The sequence below is a fragment of the Vombatus ursinus genome, unplaced genomic scaffold, assembly GCF_900497805.2.
Source record: "Vombatus ursinus unplaced genomic scaffold, bare-nosed wombat genome assembly UNPS02011591.1, whole genome shotgun sequence".
Taxonomy (NCBI): domain Eukaryota; kingdom Metazoa; phylum Chordata; class Mammalia; order Diprotodontia; family Vombatidae; genus Vombatus; species Vombatus ursinus.
The window spans coordinates 4,657,462-4,683,419 of record NW_020951369.1 but is presented as its reverse complement, the minus strand read 5'-3'; the positions used below and the strand labels follow the sequence as shown (position 1 = coordinate 4,683,419).

Sequence of the window (25,958 nt, the reverse complement as noted above, 5' to 3'; positions counted from 1 at the left end):
GCCCTGGAGTCAGGAGGACCTGAGTTCAAATCCGGCCTCAGACACATAACACTCACTAGCTGTGTGACCCTGGGCAAGTCACTTAGCCTCATTGCCTAGCCAAAAAAAAAAAGAAAAGAAAAGAAAAAAAAAGAAAAGAAGAACATTTACCAAATCATTCTGATGATTACTGATGGACTTTATATTTTAACCAAATTGAATTACTTACTTTTTCCCCCCTAAACTCAATGTGCCGTATCTTTCCTATGTGCAGGTTGTCCCCTCTCATTAAAATGTTCTCTTTCCTTATCTTCACCTTTCAGAAGTCTTATCTTCCTTGGTGATTCAGCTTAGGCACCATCTCCTCTGTGAAATGTTCCCAGATGGTCATAGTTGCTAACGCTTTCACCTTCCTCAAATATTCCTAGAACCCTTTTTCCAATCTTGCCACTGCCCACGTTATTCTCTACCTTGTATCATATTTGAATGTCTTCATGTAGTTTTCCTGAAGAATATAAGCTCCTTAAGAGCAGGTCTTATTTCATTTTTTTCTTGGTATTCTCAATACCTAGCATAGTGCCTTGCACAAAGCACGTGCTTAGCAAAGGTTGGTTGAACTGAATTTATATTGCACCACTAGTGTGGGTGACAACCTGTACAAAAGCATGTAGACTTGAGATGGAATACAGAGCTCAGGGAAGAGCAAGTGGGTTAGTTTAATTGGAAAGTAGAGTAGATGAAATAGGGACTAATGTGCAACAATCTGAAAAGTTAAGAGAGATTCCAGACTGGAATCACATTATACATCTTCCATCTTTCCTCCATTTAATGCTCTACTCTGGCCAAGTTGTATTACCCATTGTCCCCCTTACATACTCTGTGCTTTTGTGACTCCATGGCTTTGTTCATGTTGCTCATTCACTATTTCTGTATTCCTAAAATTATCAGAAAGATTAAAAATGATTTATGAAATAAGTATGTAACTAAATAATAAAGGGTATGTACAGGTAAAGAATAGTATTCCCTAGGATTACCAAGATTTAGAAAATAGTAATTTTATGCAAACTATGATGCAATATTTTTACAAAATAAGTCAATGAGATTGGATCTTTTCACAATACAGTCTGAGTTGATAGCTTTCTTCAATTGTTATACCAAAATAGTATGGAACAATTAAAATTTCAGCTTGATGATGACTTTAAAAACACAAATCTAACAGAAGTAGATATTTATTTATTTATGGTCATAGATAATTAGTGGAAAGCATGTTCTTTTTAAACTTCAAGAAAACTGATTGACTCCATTAGTTTTTTTAATACTTAGACTGCATTAAATTTTCTCTCATTAACTACCATGTGTTTTTTTCCGTGTAGGAAGAGAGGTAGATTTAGGGGGAAGGATGATGAGTTCAATTTTGTACATGCTGAGTTTGGAATGACTACGCAGCATTCAGGTGGGGAGGTCCAACAGGCAGTTGGTGAAGAAGTAATAGAACTAAGCAAATATGAGAGCTAGGTATTTAAGTTTGGAAGTCACCTGTCCACTACTGAAGTCTACGAGCTCACCAAGATACAAGGTGGAGAGAAGAAGGCCCAGGACAGTGTCCCGGGGTAAATCCATACATATACAGACGTCATGAGTGATCATATGACACTGGAAACTGAAAATCTGTCAGATAGGCAGGAAGTCTTTGGAAAGAATAATGTTTTGAAAACCCAGAGAGAAGGCATCCAAGATGAAGGGGCTGACAGTGTAAAATGTTAAAGAAAGGTAAAAATGGATAAGAATTACGAAAAGGCCATTGGATTTGGCAATTAAAAAATCATTGATAGACCTTCTAATTACATGACCAACAAGATGAGAACTAGATGTTTTCTCTGATTCCCATGACTACTCAAATATCTCCAAAATAGAAATTATTTGCCAAAGATAAAGAAATCCATGGTCTAGGATGATGGTGTCAAACTCAAGTAGAAACAAGGACCACTAAACTGTATATAAGTATACTTGCAGGTCACATGTTAACTTAATTTTTAAAATGAGATATTATCTATGTTTTAATGTATTTTTACTTATTTTGTTAAATATTTCCCAATTAAATTTTAATCTGGTTTGGCCTCACTTAGGAGAATTGTGGGCTGAGTATTTGACACCTCTGGTCTACAACTGCTGGAATCAAAAAGAAGGTTAAAAATGAAACAACCAAAAACCATGAAATAAAATCTACCCTGAACTGACTTGGCTCCCTGCTTCCGCCAAGGCAAGGTTACACTCGCGGACACAAAAACCTGACACACTGGCAGTGCAACAAAACACGAGGACTCTATACATAGACCTGTAACAAAACCAAACCTCACATCCTGCTTTCCCCTCCCTCTTGCCAGCGTCATGGAGACCCAGGATTCTAGGCTACAGAAGTCTCTTCATGGCATGACAAACAAACAGTGCCACACCAGCAGTGTTCTGTGCTGGAAAAGATCTCTGTAGCAGAATAGAGGGAGAAGGGCAGGACATGTGTTTGGTCTCAAAACAGAGTTCAATCCCAATACCCACCCCCCCCCCCATGTCTCTCCTCACAGAATCTCAGAGATGCAAACTACAGAAATCAACTCCATTGCACCAGTGTGAAAGCTCTCTAAACTTCCAGTGCCAGGCCAGAGAACTGAGGAACAGAGAGGACAGGACATGGGTATGAGAAGCTGTGCAACACTTCACCAAGCCTGAGAGAAAGAGCCAAGAATCCAGCTGAGGTAAGCTCTGTCTCCATGCAAAAGTCATTCAAGAAGAGACCTAGACTGGTGAATTGTGAATTATGCAGCATACCAAGAGGTTAAGACCTTTGAGATCCAGCCACCACCACATCCGGGAGGGAATCTAAAAGTGAGTAATAGGGGAAAATAAGGCAGGGAAAAAACCCCAACAACCTGAAATTACCAAAGATGTCAGGAAGAAGAAACTCACAGACCGTGAACATTAGCAGATAAATCAAAAGTGAAAACATTAACAAAAGAAGGAAATACGATTTCTAGATCTATTAAACAAGTTCAGATATCTATGAATAAATACTGCAAAACAAAAGAAAATGATCCAACACATGATGAGGACATGAGGAGGACTCTGTGGAACGTGAGGAGAACATGGAACCATAGCACTGTTCTTGAGTGGTTCAAAAGACAAATGAAAATTATGAGAGAAGAATTTACGACCTGCACAGTAAAAATGATGGGCAGAATAGAAAAACTGGAATCTTCAAAATTAAGTCTCACTAAAACTCTATAATTTGATGTTTATAAGAAACCTATTTTAAAACCTAATATGTTTGCAAAATTATATTGAAGGGATGGAAACAATTTATTATATTTCTAATGAATCTAAAAAAGCAGGACGTGCAATCACGCAATCTGACAAAGCAAAAACAAAAATTATTTCAAAAATGAAAAAGGATAAACAAGGAAACTATATTATGCTGAAAGGAACTATAAGTCACAAGCCAATATCAGTAACAAATTTACACACTCCAAATTCACAAAGAAAATATTAACTGAGCTTCAAGAAGAAAGAGACAGTAACATAGTAGCGATAGGAGACGTCAATATCCTCCTCGCAGCTTTTGCCTAAGTCTAATAGGAAGATAAACAAAAGGGAAAATATAGAATAGAAAAAATTCCTGGAGAAACTAGACTTAAAGGACTTATGGCATCTTTAAATGGGACCCCAAAATAATATATATGATTCTCATCACCACACCTAACTTTTACAAAAACTGTTCAGGTATTAGGACACAGAGATACTGCAAACAAATGTAAAAAGACAATAATAGCAAATACATCCTTTACAGACAATAACACAATAAAAGCAGTCACTGGTTTGGGGTCCAGAAACAAAAACCCATAGACTCAAATGGAGACTTAACAATGAAATTCTAAATAATAAGCAAGTCAAAGAATGTCACAGAAACAATTAAAAACTATGTGAAAGAAAATGACAAAGATTAAAAAACATACCAAAATTTCTGGGATGCAGCTAAAGAAGTCCTCAGGGGAAAAATCATATCCCTACAAATATATATTAACAAAATAGAAAAAGAGCAGATTAATGAACTGAATAAGCATTTAAAAAAATCAGAAATCCAGCAAATAAACAATAGCATGAGATGATAAAATTAAAGGAGAAATAGAGAAGTTGGAAACAAACCACAGAAATTATAAGTACAACTAAAAGCTAGTTCCTTGAAAAGACTAATAAAATTAATAAACACTTTGCTAATCTGATTAAAAAGAGGACAGAAAACCAAATCATAAAATAACAAATGAACAAGGTGAATCAAACATCAAAAATAAAGAAAAATAATTAGAATATATCATATGAAGTCATGTTCTAACAAAACTAAGAATACAACAGAACTAGAAGTATATGTTCAAAAATATGAAATCTCAAACTATTAGAAAATCAGATAAGATTCTAAATAACCTAATCTAAAAAAGAAAAAGAAATAGATTTAGCTGTAAAAGAACTAACAAAGCAAAAAAAACCTCCTGGTTGTGATGGATTCACAGAAGAATTCTATCAAACTTTTAGAGAATAGTTGGTACCTATACTTCACAAATATTCTCAAAAATTAAGAAGGCTCCCTATACGAATACTTTTAGGAGATGAACATAGTCCTAATACCTAAACTATGGCAAGATAAAAAAAAAAAAAAACCCAACCACACAGAAAGAAAACTATAGGCCAATTTCATTAAAGAACATTGACTCAAAAAATTTAAACAAAAACCTATCAGATTACAGCAATTTATCCATAATGTCATTCATTATGACTAAGTAAGATTAAAAACAAATATATCAGGAAAGCAATCAACATAAAAACCAAAAGGTCCAAAACCACATTATTACCTCAAATGATAAAGAAAAAACCTTTGACAAAGTAGAGCACTCTTTTATAATAGAACCATACAAAGCATAGACATAGAGGGATCTTTTTTAGTATCACAAAAAGCATCCATCTAAAACCAAAAGCAATCAAGATATGTAATGGGAATACACTAGAACTTCTATCAACAAGTATGAGAGTGAAGCAAGTATGTCCATTCTCTCCACTATTATTTGATATAATTCTGGAAATTCTAACAACAGCAGTAAGATAAGAAAAAGAAATTAAAAGCATAATGACTGGTTAAAAAGGAGATAAAATTAACCCTATTTGCTGATGATAACAGTGTTATAATTAGAAAATTCTAGAGAATCAGCACAAATACTAATTGAGATAAAAGCTTTAGCAAAGTTACATGCTACAAAATCAATCCTCAAAAATCAGCAGCAGTAGGGGGCAGCTAAGTGGCACATTAGATAGAGCTCCAGCCTTGGAGTCAGGAGGACCTAAGTTCAAATCTGGCCTCAGACACTTGACACTTACTAGCTGTGTGACCCAGGGCAAGTCACTTAACCCCTACTGCCTCACCAAAAAGAAAAAAAAAAATTCAATAGCATTCCTATACAATAACTAAACACAAGAAGGAACAATACAAAAGGAAATCCCATTCCAAATGTCAAAAATTCATCAAGTATCTGGGGACTGACCTATCAAAGAACACAAAAGACTTATACAGAGTCAATTACAAAGTGATCCTTAAAGAAATAAAGAACAACCTAAAGATCTGGAGGAATATTCAGTGCTCATGACTAGACCGTGCCAATATAATAAAAATGATAACACTACCAAAATTAATTTACACTTTTAATACTTTACCAATCAAATCACTAAGGGATTACTTTATAGAACTTAAGAAAATAATTATAAAATTCATTTGGAAAAAACAAAACTGTAGGCTATCAAGAGAAACGATAAAAAGAAATAGGGATCGGGGACAGCTAGGTGGCGCAGTGGATAGAGCACCGGCCCTGAAGTCAGGAGGACCTGAGTTCAAATCTGGCCTCAGACCAAACACTTGACACATACCAGCTGTGTGACCTTAGGCAAGTCACTTAACCCCGACTGCCAAACAAAACAAAACAAAAAACTATTTTAGAAGCAGCTAGGTGGCGCAGTGGATAAAGCACCGGCCCTGAAGTCAGGAGGACCTGAGTTCAAATCCGACCTCAGACCAAACACTTGACATGTACTAGCTGTGTGACCTGGGGCAAGTCATTTAACCCCAATTGCCTCACCAAAAAAAAAAAAAAGAAATAGGGATTAAGAGGAAATAAGCACTTCCTGACCAGTAACTATAGTATAAAGCAGTAGTCATCAAAACCATCTAATATTCACTAAAAACAGAAAGACCAATGGGATAGACTAGAGAAAGGAGAATAGAAAGGATGGAACTCAATAACCCAGTGTTTGATAAAGTAGAAAACATAAATTACCTCCAAAAACAGCTGGAAAAAATGGAAAGTAGTGTTGCAAAAATTAGGCTTAGACTAACACCTTATACTCCATAATACATTCTAATGTATTATGGATTTACAACTGTAACAACTAAAGATCATACTATTAAAAAAATTAGCAAAGAAGCAGACCACATGCTTCTCACAACTCTGAGTAGGGAATGTACTCTTAGCCAAATGAGAGAGGAAATAACAAAAAATAAAACAGTAAACTTTGATTACATGAAACTGAAAAGGGTCTGCACACACAAAGTAAATGCACCAAGGACAAGTGGTGGAATAGAATAAAAAATCTCTGTAACATATTTTTTTATTAAATTCATATATATATATAAAATCATATATGCATTTACACACAAATATTACACACGAATATATGTGGACATATTATATATGCATGGGTATGTATCTATTATACACTACTTATACATATGTACATACTGCATATACATATGTAATATATACACATATATAATATGAATAATAATAATAGTAGCAAATATTCATATAGCACTTACCATGTGCTAAGCCCTTTACAATTTTAATCTCATTTGTTCTTCACAACAACCCTGGGAGGTATATGGTGTTATTATTCCCATTTTACAGATAAAGAAACTGAGGCAACAGCCGTTAAATGACTTGCCCAGGATCATACAGTAAGTTCTGAGGCTGGATTTGAACTCAGATCACACTGATTCCACACCCAGTGTTCTATCCACTGTGCCACTAAAAGCCATTTCCTAAAAGATATGAATAAATAGTTCCCAATACAAAAACTGCAAAGTATTCACAAACACATGAAAGAATGTTGTAAATCAGTGATATCAAATTCAAATAGAAAGGGAGCACTGGGGCTGTGTATTGACTTAGAAAACCACAAATTAACATTATTTGTTTTACTATATTTTTATTTATTTTCATAAACACTTCTTGATTATCTTTTATTTTGGCTCCCACCTCACTTGGAAATTCTATGTCTCACGTTTGACAGCTATGCTCAAAATTAAGAATAATAAGAAAAATGTAAATCAAAACAACACAGTTTTCACCTACCAACCTACAAAATTGGCAAAAATGACAAAAAAGAGCAAGTCAATTTTCGAGGGTTTGTAGAATGATAAATATACCAATACATTATTGGTGGAGCTGTGAAATGGTCCAACTATTTTAGAAAGCAATATGGAATAATGGAAATAGAATGACTAAAATGTTGATACCTTGTGAACCAGAGACTCCATTATCTATCAATATTATTAAGCACCTATATGTGCCAAGCACTGTGCTAAGTGAAGGACATACAAAGAGGTAAAAGAGTCCCTGCCCTAAAGAAGCTTATAATCTAATGGGGGGTGGGGGAATGACAAGATGTGAACAAATATAGACAAAGCAAGATATTTCCAGGATAAATAGGGAATAACAGAGGGAAGACACTGGAATTAAGAGGGGCTGGTGAATATGTCCTGTAGAAGATGGGATTTTAGTTAGGACTTAAAGAAAGCTAGGGAGGTGAGTGGTCAGACTGGAGGAGGGAGAGAGTTCCAGGCATGGGAGATAAGTCAGAGAAAATGCCCACAGCTTAGAGATGCAGTATCTTGTTCATGGAACAGCCAGGAGGCCAGTGTAAATAGATTGAAAAGTATGTGTTGAGGACTAAGGTGTAAGTAAGCTGGAAAGGTAGAAGGGGCTAGCTTATGAAGAGCTTTGAATGCCCAAACACAGCATTTTGTATTTGATCCCAGAGAAAATGTGAAGACACTGGAGTCAGGGTGGGGGTGGGGAAGGGGGTGGTGCAAGGAGGTTAGGTAGAGGATGTTTTATGTTTGGACCTGCATATTAAGAAAAATCACTTCAGTGGTTGAGTTGATGGATTGGAGTGGGGACAGACTTAAAACAGGCAAACTCACCAGCAGGCTACTGTAATAATCCAAATGTAAAGTGATAGAAGGCCTGCAATGCAGTGGTGGCAATGTCAGAGGAGAGAAGGGGAAGTACAGGAGATACGCTGCAAAGATGAAATCAACAGGTCTTGGCAACAGCTTAGATATGGGGGGTGAGAGTGAAGAATTCAGGATTGTGAGCCTGAAGGACCGGGAGGATAGCCCTCCACAGTAATAGGGAAAGTACGAAAGGGGAAGGGCTGCTGGGAGGCACAATGGATAGAATGCTGGCTCTGGAGTTAGGAAGACATCTTCCTGAGTTCAAGACACTTACTAGCTGTGTGATCCTGGGAAAGTCACTTACTCCTGTTTGTCTCAGTTTCCTCAACTATAAAATGAGCCGGAGAAGGAAATGGCAAACTATTCTAGTATCTTAGCCAAGAAAACTCCAAATAGGGTCACAAAGAGTTGGACATGAATGAAACAACTAAATATAGAATATCTAGTTAGAGATGTCTGAAAAACAGCTGAAGATATGATATTTGAGATCAGTAGAAAGTTTGGGGCAGGACAGGTAGATTGGAGAATCATTAAAATAGAGATGTAATTAATCAAATCAGTGTAACTCATGGATCATTTTGGCAATGTGATGAAACCTACAGATCTCTGCTCTGAAACCATCAGAAAGGTTTCAAATGCATAAAATAAAAGACAAGTCCCCCCTGCTCATCATTTCTTATGGAACAATAGTATTCCCTTACATTTATATACCTCAGCCATTCCCCAATTGATGGGCACTCTCTCAATTTCCAATTCTTGGCCACCACAAAAAGAGCTACCATAAATATTTTTGTACATGAGGGTCCTATTTCCATTTTTATGATCTCTTTGGAATACAGAACTAGAAGTGGTATTGCTGGGTCAAAGTGTATGCACAGTTTTATAGCTCTTTGGATATAGTTCCAAATTGCTCTCCAGAATGGTTGGATCAGTTCACAACTCCACCAACAATGCATTAGTGTGCCAGTTTCCCCACATCTTCTCCAACATTTATCATTTTCCTGTTAGCCAATCTGATAGGTGTGATGTAATACCTCAGAGTTGTTCTGATTTGCATTTCTCTAGATAATAGGAACTTAGAGCATTTTTTCATATGATAGATATCTTTAATTTCTTCCTCTGAAAATTGCCTGCTTATATCCTTTGACCATTTATCAATTGGTGAATAACATGAATCTTTTAAATTTGACTCAGTTCTCTATATATTTTAGAAATGAGGTCTTAATCAGAGACACTGGCTGTAAAAATTGTTTTCTAGCTTTCTGCTTCCTTTCTAATCTTGGTTTCATTGGTTTAATTTGTGCAAAAACTTTTTAATTTAATGTAATCAAAATTATCCATTTTGTATTTCACAATGTTCTTTATCTCTTGTTTGGTCATAAATTCTTCCTTTCTCCACAGACCTGACAGGTTAAAGTATTCCTTGCTCTCCTAATTTGCTTATAGTCTCATCCTTTATGTCTAAATAATGTACTCATTTTGACCTTATCTTGGTATATAGTGTAAAATGTTTATTTATGCCTAGTGCCTGCCATACTATTTTCCAGTACTCCCAGCAGTTTTTGTTAAATAATGAGTTCTTATCCCAGAAGCTGGAGTCTTTGGGTTTACCAAACAGTAGATTAATATAGTCATTGACTGTTGTGTCTTGTGTGCCTAACATATTCCACTGATCCACCACTCTTTTTCTTAGCCAGTACCAAGTAGTTTTGATGGCTGATGCTTTATAATACAGTTTTGGATCTAGTAAGGCTAGGCTACCTTCCTTTCCATTTGTTTTCATTATTTCCCTTGATATTCCAGACCTTTTGTCCTTCCAGATGAATTTTATTATTTTTTCTAGCTCTATAAAATTATTTTTGGTATCTGATTGATATGGCACTAAATAAAAAAAATTAGTTTAGGTAGAATTGTCATTTTTATTAAATTAGCTTGGTCTACCCATGAACAACTGATAATTTTCCAGTTATTTAGATATGACTTTATTTCTGTGAAAAGTGTTTATAATTGTGTTCATATAGTTCCTGGGTTTGTCTTGGCAAGTATTTTATGTTATCTACTGTTACTTTAAATGGAATTTCTCTTTTTATCTCTTGTTGCTGGGCTTTGTTAGTAATATATAGAAATGCTGATTATTTATGTGGGTTTATTTTATATCCTGCAACTTTGCTAAAGTTGTTTATTATTTCAAGTAGTTTTTTACTTGATTCTCTAGGTATATCATCATATCATTTGCAGAGTGCTAGCTTTGTTTCTTCACTGCCTATTCTAATTCCTTCAATTTCTTTTTCTTCTCTTACTGCTAAAGCTAACATTTCTAGTACAATATTGAATAACACTGGTGATAATGGGCATCCTTGTTTCACCCTTGATCTTACTGGAGATGCTTCTAGCTTATACCCATTACACATAATGCTTACTGATGGTTTTAGATAGATGCTTATTATTTTAAAGAAAACTGTATTTATTCTTATGCTTTCTAGTGTTTTTAACAGGAATGGGTGCTGTATTTTGTGAAAAGCTTTTTCTGCATCTACTGAGATAATCATATGATTTCTGTGAATTTTGTGATCGATATGGTCAATTATGCTGATAGTTTTGCTAATATTGAACCAGCCCTGCATTCCTGTCATAAATCCCACCTGGTCTTAGTGTATTATTCTTGTGATAAGTTATTGTAATCTCTTTGCTAATATTTTATTTAAAATTTTTGCATCTATATTCATTAGGGAAATTGGTCTATAATTTTCTTTCTCTGTTTCTCTTCCAGGTTTAGGTATCAGCACCATATTGGTATCATGGAAAGATTTTAGGAGGACTCCACCTATTTTTTTCCAAATAGTTTATATAGTATTGGAATTAATTGTTTTTTAAATGTTTGGGATAATTCACTTGTGAATCCACCTGGCCCTGAAGATTTTTTCTTAGGGAGTTCATGGATGGCTAGTTCAATTTCTTTTTCTGAAGTGGTGTTAAGTATTTTATTTCCTCTTCTGTTAATGTGGGCAATTGATGTTTTTGTAAGTATTCATCCATTTCACTAAAATTGTCAAATTTATTGGTATACAGTTGGGCAAAATAGCTCCTAATTATTATTTTAATTTCCTCTTCACTGGTGGTGAATTCATCCTTTTTATTTTTGATACTGTTAATTTGGTTTTTTTCTTTTTTTTTAAAATCAAATTAACCAAAAGTTTATCTATTTTATTGTTTTTTCCCATAAAATCAGCTTAGTTTTATTTATTACTTCAATAGTTTTCTAAATTTCAATTTTATTAATCTCTCCTTTGATTTTCAGAATTTCAAATTTGGTATTTAATTGGGGATTTTTAATTTGTTCTTATTCTTGATTGCATTGTGATCTGAAAAGGATCTATTTAATATTTCTGCTTTTCTACATTGGATTGTGAGGTTTTTATGTCCTAATACATGGTCAATTTTTGTGTAGGTGCCATGTACCATTGAGAAAAAAGAATATTCCTTTCTATTCCCATTCAATTTTTTCCAGAAGTCTACCATATCTAACTTTTCTAAAATTCTATTCACCTCCTTAACTTCTTTCTTGTTTATTTTGTGGTTAGATTTATCTAGTTCTGAGAGGGGGAGGTTGAGGTCCCCCACTAGTTTTGCTGTCTATTTCTTTCTGTAAATCACTTAACTTTTCCTCTAAGAATTTGGATGCTGTACCACTTGCATATATGTTTAGAATTACTTCATTGTCTATGGTACCTTTTAGCAGGATGAAGTTTCCTTCCTTATCTCTTCTAATTAGATCGATTTTTGCTTTTGCTTTGTCTGAGATCAGAATTGATACCCTTGCTTTTTTTACTTCAGATGAAGAATAATACATTGTGCTCCAGCCTTTTACCTTTTCTGTTTTTATCTCTCCGCTTCAAATGTGTTTCTTGTAAACAACATATTTCAGGATTATGGTTTTTAATCCTTTCTGTTATCCTCTTCCGTTTTATGGGAGAGTTCATCCCATTCAGTTATGATTACTGTATCTTTCTCTCCAACCTACTTCCCCCCGTTTATGCTTTTTTCTCTCCTTTTTCCCTCTCCTTCCTCACAAGTGTTTTGCTTCTGACCACTACCTCCCTCAATCTGCCCTCCCTTCTATCAGCCTCCCTCCCTTTCTTTCCTCTTTCCCTTGCTACTTCTTCCCTCACTTCTATCCATCTCCTCCCTTTTATCCCCTTTCCCCTCCAACTTCCTATAGGGCAAGATAGATTTCTATACCCCTGAGTGTGTGTTATTCCCTCTTTGAGCCAAATCTGATAAGAGTAAGGTTCAAACAATGTTCACCTCCCTCCCTTCTTTCCCTCTACTATAATAGGTCTTTGCACCTCTTAATGTGAAGTAATTTACCCTTTTCTGTTCTTCCTTTCCTCTTCTTCCAGTACAATCCTTTTTTTCACCCCTTAACTTTTTTTATCATCAAGTCCAACTTACACCTACACCCCCTGTCTATGTATATCCCTTCTAACTGCCCTAATGAAAATACAGTTCTCAAGAGTTACAAGTATCATCTTCCCATGTAGAGATGTAAACATTTTACCCTTATTGAAGAACATTTTTTTTTCTTTCCTGTTCACCTTTTTATGCCTCTCAATTCTTATATTTGAAGATCAAATTTTCTGTTGAGCTCAGGTCTTTTCATCAGGAAGGTTTGGAAGTACCCTATTTTACTGAATGTTCATCTCCTCCACTGAAAGATTATGCTCAATTTTGCTGGGTAATTGATCCTTGCTTGCAGTATTTTCTCCTTGATCTGATAATTCTGAAATGTGACTACAATATTCCTTGGAATTTTCATTTTGGGATATCTTTTAGGAGGTGATCAGTAGATTCTTTCAACAACTATTTTACCCTCTGGTTCTAGGATATCAGGGCAGTTTTCCTTGATAATTTCTTGAAAGATGCTGTCCAGCTCCTTTATTTGATCACGGCTTTCATGTAGACAGATAATTCTTAAATTATCTCTCCTGGATCTATTTTCTAGGTTAGTTATTTTTCCAATGAGGTATTTTACATTTTCTTCTTTTCTTCTTTTGATTTTGTTTAACTGATTCTTGATGTCTCATAAAGTCATTAGCTTCTACTTGCCCAATTCTAATTTTTAACTAATTGTTTTCTTCAGTTAGCTTTTGTACCTCCTTTTCATTTGGCTAATTCTACTTTTTAAGAAGTTCTCCTCAGTGAATTTTTGTACCTCCCTTCCCCTTTGGCCAATTCTGCTTTTTAAGGTGTTCTTCTCTTCAGTGGATTTTTGTACCTCCTTTTCCATTTGTCCAATTCTACTTTTTAAGGAGTTCTCAATTTTGGTACCTCCCTTTCCATTCAGCCAATTCTGCTTTTTTAAGGAGTCCTTCTCTTCAGTCAATTTTTGTCCTTCCTTTTCCAAGCTGTTGAGTCTCTCTTTCATACTTCTCATTTTTTTCCCCCAATTTTTCTTCTACTTCTTTTACTTGACTTTTAAAATCCTTCGTGAGCTCTTCCAAGAAGGCTTTCTGGGCTTGGGCCCAATTCATATTTCCCTTTGAGGTTTCAGATGTAGGTATATTGACAATGTTGTCCTCTTCTGAGTTTGTGTTTTAATATTCCCTGTCACCGTAATAATTCTCTGTGGACAGTGTTCTTTCTGATTCTTGCTCGTGATGTTTGCCTATTTCCTGGCTTTTAAAGTTGAGCTCTCCTGCTGGAATACAGAGGGCACTGTCCCAAGCTTATTATGCTCCGGGTCAGGGGCCCGGTCACTGGCTTTGCATGCTGGGACCTCAGATGCTGGCAGCTGGTGGTGGTGGTGTCTGGCGTGTGCTGAGGCCAGGTGTGGTTTTTCTGTATTTCCCCAGGGCTGCGCTGAAGCACAGGGAGGTTCAGCTACTGAAGGATGCATGCCCACTCCAGGCTGCGCTAAAGCACGTGGAGGTCTGGCCACTGGAGGATGCCTACCCACCTAGCACTGCACTGAAAATCTCGGAGACCTGCTGCTGAAGGACACTTGCCTGCCTGGGGCTGCTCCAGAGCAAGTGGAGGTTCTCCAAGCTGGAGTCTGCAGGTTCTCCTGGCTATGCTAAGGTACGTGGGAGGTCCTGGTGTTGGTGTTTGCCTGCTCCACTACCCTGGGGCTCAGAATCTCCTGTTGGTGCGTTGAGGTGGGGCTTGCTGCTGGCTTCCTGTCCTGGAATGTATTCCCCTTTTACCTTAGTGAAAGGGACCTTTCTTGCTGATCCTCCAAATTTCTTGAGCTAAAAGACTGCTCCACTCCATCTTTCTGCTGGCTGTGCTGTTCCTGGATTTTTCCTGGGGCTCTATTTTCTGTTTTGTTTTTTTTTTTAAGAGGTCAAAAAGAAGAGTCATAGTGATTTACTGCTTACTCTGCCATCTTGGCTCCCAGAAGTCCCCTAAATGTTTCTTCTTTCCTGTGGCCCCACAAGTTGACTATCCCCTCATTACTTACAGAGCAGGATATGAAGAAAAGGAAGGTCACTAGCACTCCCACCCATCAAATCTTGCTCTTTGGTAAATATCCAAAGCCGAAAGCACTTTAAATCCTCAGCACTCATCTCAGAATTAGTCAACTATTTCATCTGGCACCCTGTCATCAGGAATGCTTGAATAATTGGCATTTCGATACTTGTCAGCAGCACAATGACATCTGGTGTTCATAATCATGCCTCTGAGGTACTTTTTTTGGGGGGGGGGGGTAGGCAATGGGGTTAAGTTACTTGCCCAGGGTCACATAGCTAGTAAGTGTCAAGTGACTGAGGCCGGATTTGAATTCAGGTCCTCCTGACTCCAGGGCTGGTGCTCTATCCACTGCACCACCTAGCTGCCCCGAGGTACTTTCTGAATAAAAAATTAATTCATATATTCAACAGTTTTTGTGTTAAGTGTATTTGATTGCAACCTAAGTCTTTGAATCTATCATACAATATTCCTTTAAATAATCTTCTCTTTGGCTTTTGAAGCCCTTCATATCTGTATCCCTTCCTACCTTTCTAGTCTTCTTATACTTCCTCCTTTCCACATAATCTATGATCCAGGAACACTGGCTTCCTTATTATTCCTTCCACAAGAACCTTCATCTCCTGACTCAATATATTTTCACAGGCTTTCCTTCATGCCTGGAATTTTCTCCCCACTGATCTCCACTGCCTGGCTTCCTTCACATCTCAACTATAACCCCACCCCTTCTGCAAGAAGCTGTTCCCATTTCCCTTTAACATTAATACTTCTCCTCTGAGACTACCCCAATTTATTCTGCACATATTCTGTTTAAACACAGTTGTTTGCATGTTCACTGTGAGTTCTCTGAGCTTTCTTTATATCCTCAGAACTCAGCATAGCACCTTGCACCTACCAAGAACTTAGTAAATGCTTGTGGATAAGACTTGACTTGGCTTTAAAGATTCAATAGCAGATTGAAGTATATTGGACAATTTCTAACTGTTAATATCAAGTAAGTAAATATGGCATAAAACAAGAAGAAATATGCTTGCCCAGGGTGTTTACCATTGGTGTGGATGTGTCCCATGCAGCATTTAAAAGGAAGACTGTGAAGTCTTCCAAATGCTTCTATTTACGTATGATGACATGTTGGTAGGGTCAAGTTTCATGACACTATGGAATTCTTTTAACGAGATCCATGACCATTCAAAAGTGATCAGTCTAGCTAACTACGGAGGAAAAAAGAAAAATCAAATGGATGAAGGATGTCCAATGTCCAGATTGTGATATGTTACTGGAAGAGTAGTTCCTAACTCCATATATCTTGGACTGATGGTGCATAAAGACATTGAGTTGATCTCAGAATTTAAAAGGAAGAAGAAAATGGGCTCGAAAACTGCAAAACCGTGCAGTGACTTAACCATCTGTGACATGAAAAGTCGATAATATTCTCATATGTATGCTTACCAGAGGTATTCACCACTGTGATGGATGAAATCTTAACTATTCCAAGTAAAAAGATGGCCTAATTTGTAAATTGCTTTGTGCTAATTGCAGCAAGCCCCAGAACACCATAGATCCTCCTGGAGGAGATCTATAATCGCTCAAAGGAGTTTGGTCTGTCTATCCACATAGGAAAGACCAAGTGGATGGAGAATGTCTATTGTCCAGATTTCACCATACTTTTGAGTAGCTACTCTGTAGAGCTTCTCTACAGAGTACATGGGGGCTAGACCATACAGAGGGACAATAAGTTGGGCCCAGAGTTGAATACAAGAATGAGAGTGGAGCAGACTGCCTTTGGGAAATTGTGAAGCTCCTTTACTGACCACAAGTTTCCCACGAAAGCAAAAGCCCTTATTTTCGATACTAATATTTTATTGTTGTTGTTATATATGTCAGTGTCACATGGAACACTACTGCCTTTGAAGAACTAAAATAAGCATCACAGAGGGCAATGGAGAGGGACATGTGAGTATGAACAGGTTGCAAAACATACCATATAAAAAACTCTGAAGAACAACTAGTTAAAGCTTCATTCTTTTTAAAAGGACCATATGCTTTGTGAATTATCCTGTATGAAAATTGTGTCTTATGTAATTTGCATCCTTATAACCATAAGCTAGCCAATACTAGCCACCAAAATTAGAAATTAGTTGTAGGAGAATCAAGATAGGATGAACTATTTTTCTGAGTACATGTCTATTTTCTAAAGCCAAATGATTTTCCAGGTTATTCATGGCTTTCTCTGTTCCACCTTAAGTGATACAGATAGACAATAAAATGTTTCTCTCAGTACATTAAGATAATAGTGACAATCCATCAATAAGATATGCATTTCCAGTGGTGGTTCTAGTAATGTTTATGGGTTTGTGATCTTCACACACACAAAATGGTACCATTCGCAAGAAGGTTGACTGGATAAAAGGAATGTAATCTGTAGCCAGACGCAAAGGATTATTTCCTACTTATTTAAATTCACTTTCAATATGTACTCTTTTCCCCCTATAGTTGATCCTATCCTTTAAGAAAAGTGCAAGGTCGTAAAACTTTTGCATGCATGAAAAATGTCTTCATTTAGGCTGAAATTCCTTAGATTTTTAAAAAATTTGATATAAAACAAATTTTAAAATAGAAAATTTCAAAATGTAGAGCCCAAATAGTATTGCAAAGTCCCAATTTAAAAGCAACCTATGTACTTTTTGTAAAATCTTAAAACACGATTTCAGTAAAACTCCAACTGACAGCAGATTCTATTAGTCATTAAGATATTTTCCAAATGAAGAGTCTAAATAACTACATTTTGGGGGCAGTTAGGTGGCACAGGCAACAGCCCAGGAGTCAGGAGGACCTGAGTTCAAATCTGGCCTCAGACACTTACTAGCTGCGTGACCTTGGGCAAGTCACTTAACCCCAACTGCCTTAAAAAAAAAACCAAACTACATTCTGAATCTATCTTTATTGCTAAGAACAGAAAAAAAACATTGTTGTAATACTGACAATATAGCATCTGAAGGAGAGGAATACAATAATACTGTCATTTATATAGTACTTTACTATTTGCAAAGTATATTATTTTAAGTAAGGCTGACAAAGGTCCGTATTATTATCCCCATTTTATAAATGAGAAAACCAAAGCTTAGAAGAAGTTAAGTAACCTGCTTAACTGGTACCTGCCAGAAGACACCCATGGTGACAGGTGCTTCACAGATTAAGATATTTTCTATCCTAAGTACCCATCCGACTAGACTCAGAAAAATACTGAAACAAAGAGGTCCTGGTGTCTCAAATAGGTCTCCAATTTCTCTTATCTAAAATGCACTGTACTAAGTGCTAGTCCTGGGTTTTAGTCCTAGCTCTACCTGACTTTAGGTGATAACTTATTGAATAGCTTATTTTATCAGGCATCATGGTTACAAAGTACTTTAATAAGTATATTAACACTTGATCCTATTAATAATAGCTTTGTTGGTTTAGGTAGGTAGTGCCAGATATATAACTTCTCTAGGATTCAGCTTCTTTATTTTTTCTAGTTTTATAATTCTAACTTAGAATTATTGGGAAACTTGTAGCCTGGAAAAGAGGAAAAAATAATGAAATAATATCTGTCTTCAAATATCTGAAGAAATGTATGCCTCTAGACCATCTTCCTAGTTATTTCACAGTTTTCTCCTTTAAGCACTCTACATTTCTATCAAACTGGACTAGTGAGTGTCTCTAAAACAGCATTCCATCACCCTCTCCGTCCTTTTGCTCAGGCTGACCACCATTCCTGGAATGTGCTCCTTCATCATTTCTATATTTTAGAATGCTTGGTCTTTCTTGATGTCTTAGGTTATTAGGACTTATCAGTGTTTATATTTACTTATGAGTGTACAGGTTTCCCACCCCGCTCCCCTTTTATATACAGCAACTAACAGGATGACTTACAATATTAAATGCTTAATAATTGTTTGCTGAACAGAATAGCTACAGACAACTGAGTGATCAGACTTATTCTATCTGGCCCCTGCATAAAGAACCTGGACCAATAGGGTAGAAGCTACAGAGAACTAGAATTTTCATTTAATAAAAGGAGGAACTTCTTAATTTTAGTTGCCTTGAGAGATAATGAGTTCTTTGATTCTAGAGATGCTGTAGAGGGGACTCATGCTACAGGTTGGACCAGACTATCTCTGAGGCTCTTTCCAACTCTGGGATCCTATAATCCTAAGATGACATCTTTAAAAAGTTGAAAAGAGCAATATGGGAAGATGAAATGAATTGACCAATGAGTAAAACACTACAAAGATATGAATAGAAACAAGAACAAAAGAAACTGAATTCTATGTAACTATGATTAAACGTGGTCCCAAAGAAGAGGTAAGAAAATGTACTTCCTTACCGTCTAAGGAGAGGTGGGGGGCTATCAGTGAAGAACAGTAGTGTCAAACTCAAAAGAAATGGCCACGAATCCATATATAAGGATACATGCAGACTACAAACTGACCTAGTTTTAAAATGTAATGTTACTTATGTTTTATTTTTGTTTATTTTGCTAAATAATTCATTTTAATCTCGTTCAGGTGGCACTGAGGAGTCCTATGGGCTGCATGTGTGACACCTCTAATGCAGAACACTGCATATACTATTAGACTCTGTTGATGTACTGTTGACTGGTTGGTTAGTTTTGCTGAATTACTTTTCTTTTTTCATTCTTGTTACAACGGAGAGCTCAATAGGTCGGGGATGAGGAAAAGAAAATATAAAAACAGAAGACTGTTGCTAAAAATTATTTTTTAAAAGTTAAGAATAAGCTAAATATCTACTAAGACCATACTTTTGCTTGCATTAACCATTAGCTAGTATTTCAGGGTTTATGACAAAGGATGGCAAGATTTCATAACTTAGAATATGTTTCAGAATTAGAAAAACAATTTAAATGAATTAAGAAATTAAAACTAGGTTAAGAGAAACTTAAAGTACATTATTTAGGGAATAAACCTGACTGAAGCTAATCTTCTTTCTTGAGATCAAGGACTATCTTTCAAAGATAGTATTGTCAAGGGCTTAGCACAGGGCTTTGTACACGGTAAAGTACTTAATGCATGCTTTATTCATTCATTCAGTCAGATTAGTCTTCTATTATAGAACCCCTAAATGCATAGGGAACATATTACTATAAAAGAACATACAAATGTTACTAGTTCATCTTAATTGTATGACAGATTGGAAAATGGGAACCAATAAGCAATATTTAATCAACTTTGATGAGAAAATTAAACGGTGAAAGGGGTATAGGAAGAAAGACATACTGACCCATTCCTGGTAGAGCTGTGAATTGGTACAACTGTCACGGAAAACTTTGGAATTATTTTTTAAAAATTAATAAAGTAGGGGCAGGTAGGTGGTGCAGTGAATAGAGCACTGTGCCTGAGGTCAGGAGGACCTAAGTTCAAATCTGGCCTCAGACCACATACTTGACACTTACTAGCTATGTGACCTTGGGCAAGTCCCTTAACCCAAATTGCCTCTCAAAAAAAAAAAAAGAATAAACTATTCATACCCTCCAATTGAGAGGTCCTACTACTAGGTTTATACCTTAACAAAAGTCCCAAACATACAAAAAAAAAAGGATAGGAACACTATTTGTCATGAAAAAAAACCCCAAAAACAAACAAAAAAACCTGGAACAAAATGTGTTCAACAATTTGAAGAACAGCAAAATAAACTCTGACATTCAGATGTAATAGAAAATTAGAAGATTTCTAGCCACAAGAAAAGACAAATGTGAAGACAGAACAGGCTCGGAAAGTTAAATGGCTTTCCCCAAACAAGATCAATAGAAGAGCCACGACTGAGGTGTAATTCTCCTTACTTACAAATCTCTGCTCTTTGTTCACATGTATGGTAGTCAGTAACAAGTACTAGAGAATTATAAAGATGCACCTCATAAAAAAAAAAGTGCCATCTGACTGTAATCATTAAAAACATTTCACAGAAGAATTTCTTTTGTATCTATACACAACTATATTTATAGTGAATCAAAAGATGTGAGTGTGTGTGGAATAGAAGGCTTTATAATACATCTCATTTAAACTTTTTTTTCACTCACTGTGCGGATGCAGTGTTAAATAATATTATTCTCTTAAAAAAAAAAAGAAAACAGTGGATTTCCAAAAGGATCCGAAAGTGTGCTAATAAAAGCTTAATGAAATTCTAATATTTAGTTCTTACCTTTTCTGCTGATAGGAATTGAGTCCAATTGTCTCAGTCTGTAAAAGGAACAATATAAGTAAGATAGTGAATTGAAAATAACATTTTAATATAATGTAATAAACATACAGATTATTTAAGATGTACTAATTTATCTTAATCTTGCTTTTATGCATAAATTTAAATGATTGTTTAACATTATACTTTATGTTTTACATAATTATCAAAGTCATGAATTTAGCTCCCAGAAGGGTAAACTACAAGATAAAAATTAGAGTGAAAGACAAACTTCAGCTCACATTATTAGCATACAAATAGGAAACTAATATTAACAAACATTACGTGTACATGAGTGAGTACTATTACACATGAATAAGTTACCTTAAAAGCCTATAGACTTTACAATATGGCTACCACTACTCAGAACATTTTTTTGGGGGGAACTTCTCTTTGACTGCCTTCATAATTAGTTTACAAAGTCAAATGAGATAAACAATTTCATTACCCTCATAACATTTCTGACCCAAAACATCAGTGTTCAGTTTCACCACCCTTCCCTCACTGACCAGATTTCTGGTTTTAAGGACAGCTGCCTATTTCCAAAAATCAATCTGTCCTCAAAGACTTTCTACCACTGAAGATATTCAAATAAATTAAACACAAGGTCTAAAGGTTATTTCAAAAGAATTTTTGATGTGTTCGAAGCTACTCTGGTATCAAAATTTTACTCATACCCACAATCTAATGGTAATAAACCTTAAGGAAAATGCTCGTTTTAATTTACAGAAGTATTTATTTATGCCATATTATTTCATAATCACATTTTATAAGCTATATAAGGAGTGAATTCATAATCTTGTGTATTAATCACTTTAGTTACTGTAAAGAAACTCCTTGCATGTGTCTAATTTTGTCTTTATATTCCTCAGTGACTAGTAGTGTCTCATATTGTGGGAAGCCAGTGTTTGCTGAAATCAATAATTAGTTAAATAGTCTTTCATATTGATTATTTTGAAGGGACAATGCAAGTTTCTTCTTTTTTTTAATTAAACTGATTTTTTCTCAATTACTTGTAAAAACAATTTTTAACATGTTTTTTAAAATGTTGAATTCCAAATTCTCTCCTCTTTCTCTTCCTTTACCCCTCCCTTGAGAAGACAAACCATTTGCTATATATTATACATGTACAGTCATGCTAAACATATTTCCATATTAGCCATGCTGCAAAAGAAAACAGACCAAAAACAAAGCAAAACTCCAACCCTAGAAAAATAAAGTAAAAAGTTTCAATATCATTCTTTTAAAAACCTGACAAATTTCTTTTTAGTCTTATGTCATAATCTCTGATATCTGAACAGGTTTTACTCAAAATTACATGTAGTCTAAACCCCTCATTTTCTTCATCTGTCCCTTCCAACTCTAGAACTACAATTCCAACATTGGAACTCTTAAGAGTTCATCTAGTCCAACCCATTTGTGTGCAAAATGAAAACTTGTGTAAATTATGACTTGTCCTATTTTGTTTTAAATCTAAGACTAGTTATGAAAAAAAATTTTAAGATATCAATAAAATTTGTAGAGTTTTTATTATGTGCATATTCCATGCAGGTCATCTGGCCTAAAAATACACACTCCAAAAAGGCAGTTATGTTTGCTATACTAGGACTTTTAAAATATATATTATCAATAACTATAACCCTAATATTTGGAGGGGAAAAAGAAAGAGAGAGGGGGAGAGTGTGTGTGTGTGTGTGTGTGTGTGTGTGTGTGTGTGTGAGTGTGTAGTGCAGCCTGGCACAAAGGCTACATACTTGCAATACTGTCCCTGTGAACAGATATTCTCCTCTATTTGTGAGTAGCAATAATGATTGGCAAAGCTGACTCTGTGAGACAACAATTTTCATCTGAACTCCATTCTACAATACCTATAAAGCAATTGTCTAATAGCAAGATTGGTCACATTTCATAAATAGATAAATTGAGATTTGGACTACTAAAAATAATTTAATCAAAGGAATATAACATATCAAAGACAGATGACTGGAAATGAAGGTGGGGCATTCATTTAGCCAGAGTGAGAGATAACAGGTGAACAGTCTTTTCTCTTTTATAATTCAACAAATCAATGAATGAGCACTTATAAAGTGCTTTTATGGGGCTAGGCACTATGCCCAGAACTGGAAACACTAAAAAAGCAAACAGTCCCTGTACTCAAGGAGTTTATAATCTAATGGAGGTGACAACATGCAAATAATTATGTTACATACAAAATAAATAAAGAGTAAATTTGAGATAAGCTCAGAGGGAAGGCACTATGGCATTAAGGAGGTCTGGGAAAGATTTCTTGCAGAATGTGGGATTTTAGCTGAGACTTGAAAGAAGCCAGAGAAAGCAGCAAGAGACTTGAGGAGGTACAACATTCCAGATAATTTTATATTTGATCCTGGAGACAAAAGAAAATAACTGGAGTTGATGGAATAGGAGTGGAGGTCATATGTGACATGGTTAGATTTGCATTTTAGGAAGATCAATTTGACAGCTGAATGAAGAACAGACTTAGAGGGGGAAGAGATTTGAGGCAGGGAGACCAAATAGCAGGTTACTGCAATTGTCTAGGCATGCAGTAATAAGGGGCCTACACTAGGGTGGTGGCAATATTATGGAGAGATGGTATATATGAAAGATGTTGCGAAGTCAGAAGCAATAGCACTTGGCAATAGATTATATATGGGAAGAGGGTGATTGTGAGAAAGATAATGACATCTAGGTTACAAACTACACGTACAAACTACAAACATGTAGTTACAAACTACATGACTGGGAGGGCACTGCTGCCCCTAACAGTAATAGGTAAGTTAGGAAAGGATGGAGGACTTAGTGGGAAGAATTATAAGCTCAGTTTTGGACATGTTAAATTTAAGATGAATACAGTACTTCCAATTTGAGATGTCCAATAGGCATGCAAGTTTGTAGGTCAGAAGACAGAGTAGGGCTCGATAACTACATCTGAAGATCATTTATACAGAAATGATTAATACACAGGAGCTGATATGATCATTAAGAAGAGTACAGAGGGAGAAGAGGGCCCAGGGCAAAGCCTTAGGGGACATTCACAGTTGGTGGGCATGGCTTGAATACAACTCCAGCAAAGGAGACTTTGCCATTGCTTAGCCATTTCTGTTTCATCATTCAACAAATCAATGTGCTTAACATGGTGCTAGACATAGTATTAAGCACTGGGGACACAAAGCAAAAACAGTGCCTGCCCTCAAGAAGCTTACAATCAGCCTTAAAAATTAGGCAAAAGAAAATAAAGAAATTTGCTTTGCTTGACTATGCTTATTTGAAACAAGACTTTTGTTTCCCTTTTTGAGGGAGGAAGTGGGAAAGAGAAATATAAATGCTGGAAAATTGAAAAAAAATGTTTTAATTAAAAAGAAATATCAATTAAAACAAAGGACATTCCACAAAAGCTAAGCAGAAGAGTTTACGAGGTATTTTAGGCCCTTTAACAATCTTAACCTCTCCTACCTTATCTCATATTACTCCCTCTTATGCATTACATATTCCAGCCAAGCTGTACTACTTACTCTCTGCCCCAGAAAATGCCCTGGGCCCACCCAGGTCCATTTCTTTGCTCTTCTTGCTCCCAACATCTGCCTGGAAATTCTTCAGCTCCCAATTCGCTTGCTGAATTCCTATCCATCCTTTAAAACTCACTATCTTCTATAGGCTTTAAGTCATAAACTTGTATTTTTTTAGTTACCTAACACTAGCATTTTAAAAGTGGCTTCAGTGTGTATTCATTTATGCATCACAGTAACTGTTCCTACTTGTGTGTAAATGTTAGTTGATTTGCAAAGTCAGAACAGGATAAAGGATATTTATTCTAAATTAAAAGCACAGGAATAACTTCAACAAATAGTATTATTGTTAAAAAGGAAATAACTACAAAGAGACTTAATAAGGTTGGCTGTAACTAGGCAAGGACATTTACTGGAAATAGTTTTTTTTAATGTTACTGAAACAAAATTAATTTCCTCTTTAATAAAAAAATCAGTATCATATATAAGGAAAAATCTTGATATTGAAATGAGTGATTCTTAAAAGCAGTATAGTATAATGAAAAGAGCTCTGAAAAGTAAATCAGGCAACCTAGGTTCTAGTTCTGCCATAAACTTCTTTTCCTCACTGAAAAATGAAAGGAGAATGGTTTGACTGGATAATTGCAAGGGTTCTTCTAGTTCAAAAATTCTATGCTTCTATGGCAAGGTAAAGTACATGTTCAAAATTAGGCTAATTTGCCCAAAGTATCCTAATAATTTCTGAGGACACTATTAGCATACAAATTAAAATTAAAACCACAAGCCCCCTACACCCTGCTGTTAAAATAGGTCTGAGTCTAGATACGTCGGTATTCTTCATTCCATATAGTTTTATAAGCTGGACACAGGTTGTACAAACTGATACAACAGCCTTACTTTTCATGTATTATGGCAAGACTGGTCTTCAGTAAACCCTTAGATTATTGTTTCTATTTCCCCCTATTAAACCATGCTTTTGTTATTTCTCTCCATGTAGACACTTTTAGATAAATATCTACTAAAAATAAGTATATGTGCAACACTATCTTAACTGCTTTGGTGGAAAGATTTTATATAAATAATAATAAAATATATTAACATATAAAAACAATATTATTGGCCAAAGCACCATAGGAGATACTATGATATATTAGAGCTGGTAAAAACTATTTTCCACTTTTAAAAAACCTACTTTTACATTTGAAGCTCATCAAAGTAATTAAATTTAAATTTTCACTATATCTTTCTTGCAGTTGGCATGAATCATTTCAACATGCTACTCATTTCATCATCCTACTCATGCTGATAAGCAAAGGCACTACTTAACAAATGTTCTCACTATACTATTACTGTTATTGTTAATATCAATGCTCCACATTGCTCATTTTATTTGTAGGTACATAATTTTATTTTAAATTCATAAAAGA

General features: G+C 35.5%; 1 protein-coding gene across 1 annotated transcript in view; it reads right to left on the bottom strand.

Annotated features, from left to right (window-relative positions):
• TMEM131 (transmembrane protein 131) overlaps positions 1-25,958 on the bottom strand; it is a 163,237-nt gene that overhangs the window by 119,441 nt on the left and 17,838 nt on the right. Inside the window, exons 3-4 of the mRNA XM_027856653.1 lie at positions 20,969-21,006; positions 3,984-4,034 (exon numbers count right to left, since the gene is read on the bottom strand). Of these exons, the coding sequence (XP_027712454.1) occupies positions 3,984-4,034; positions 20,969-21,006 (89 nt within the window). The remainder of the gene's footprint in view (positions 1-3,983; positions 4,035-20,968; positions 21,007-25,958) is intronic.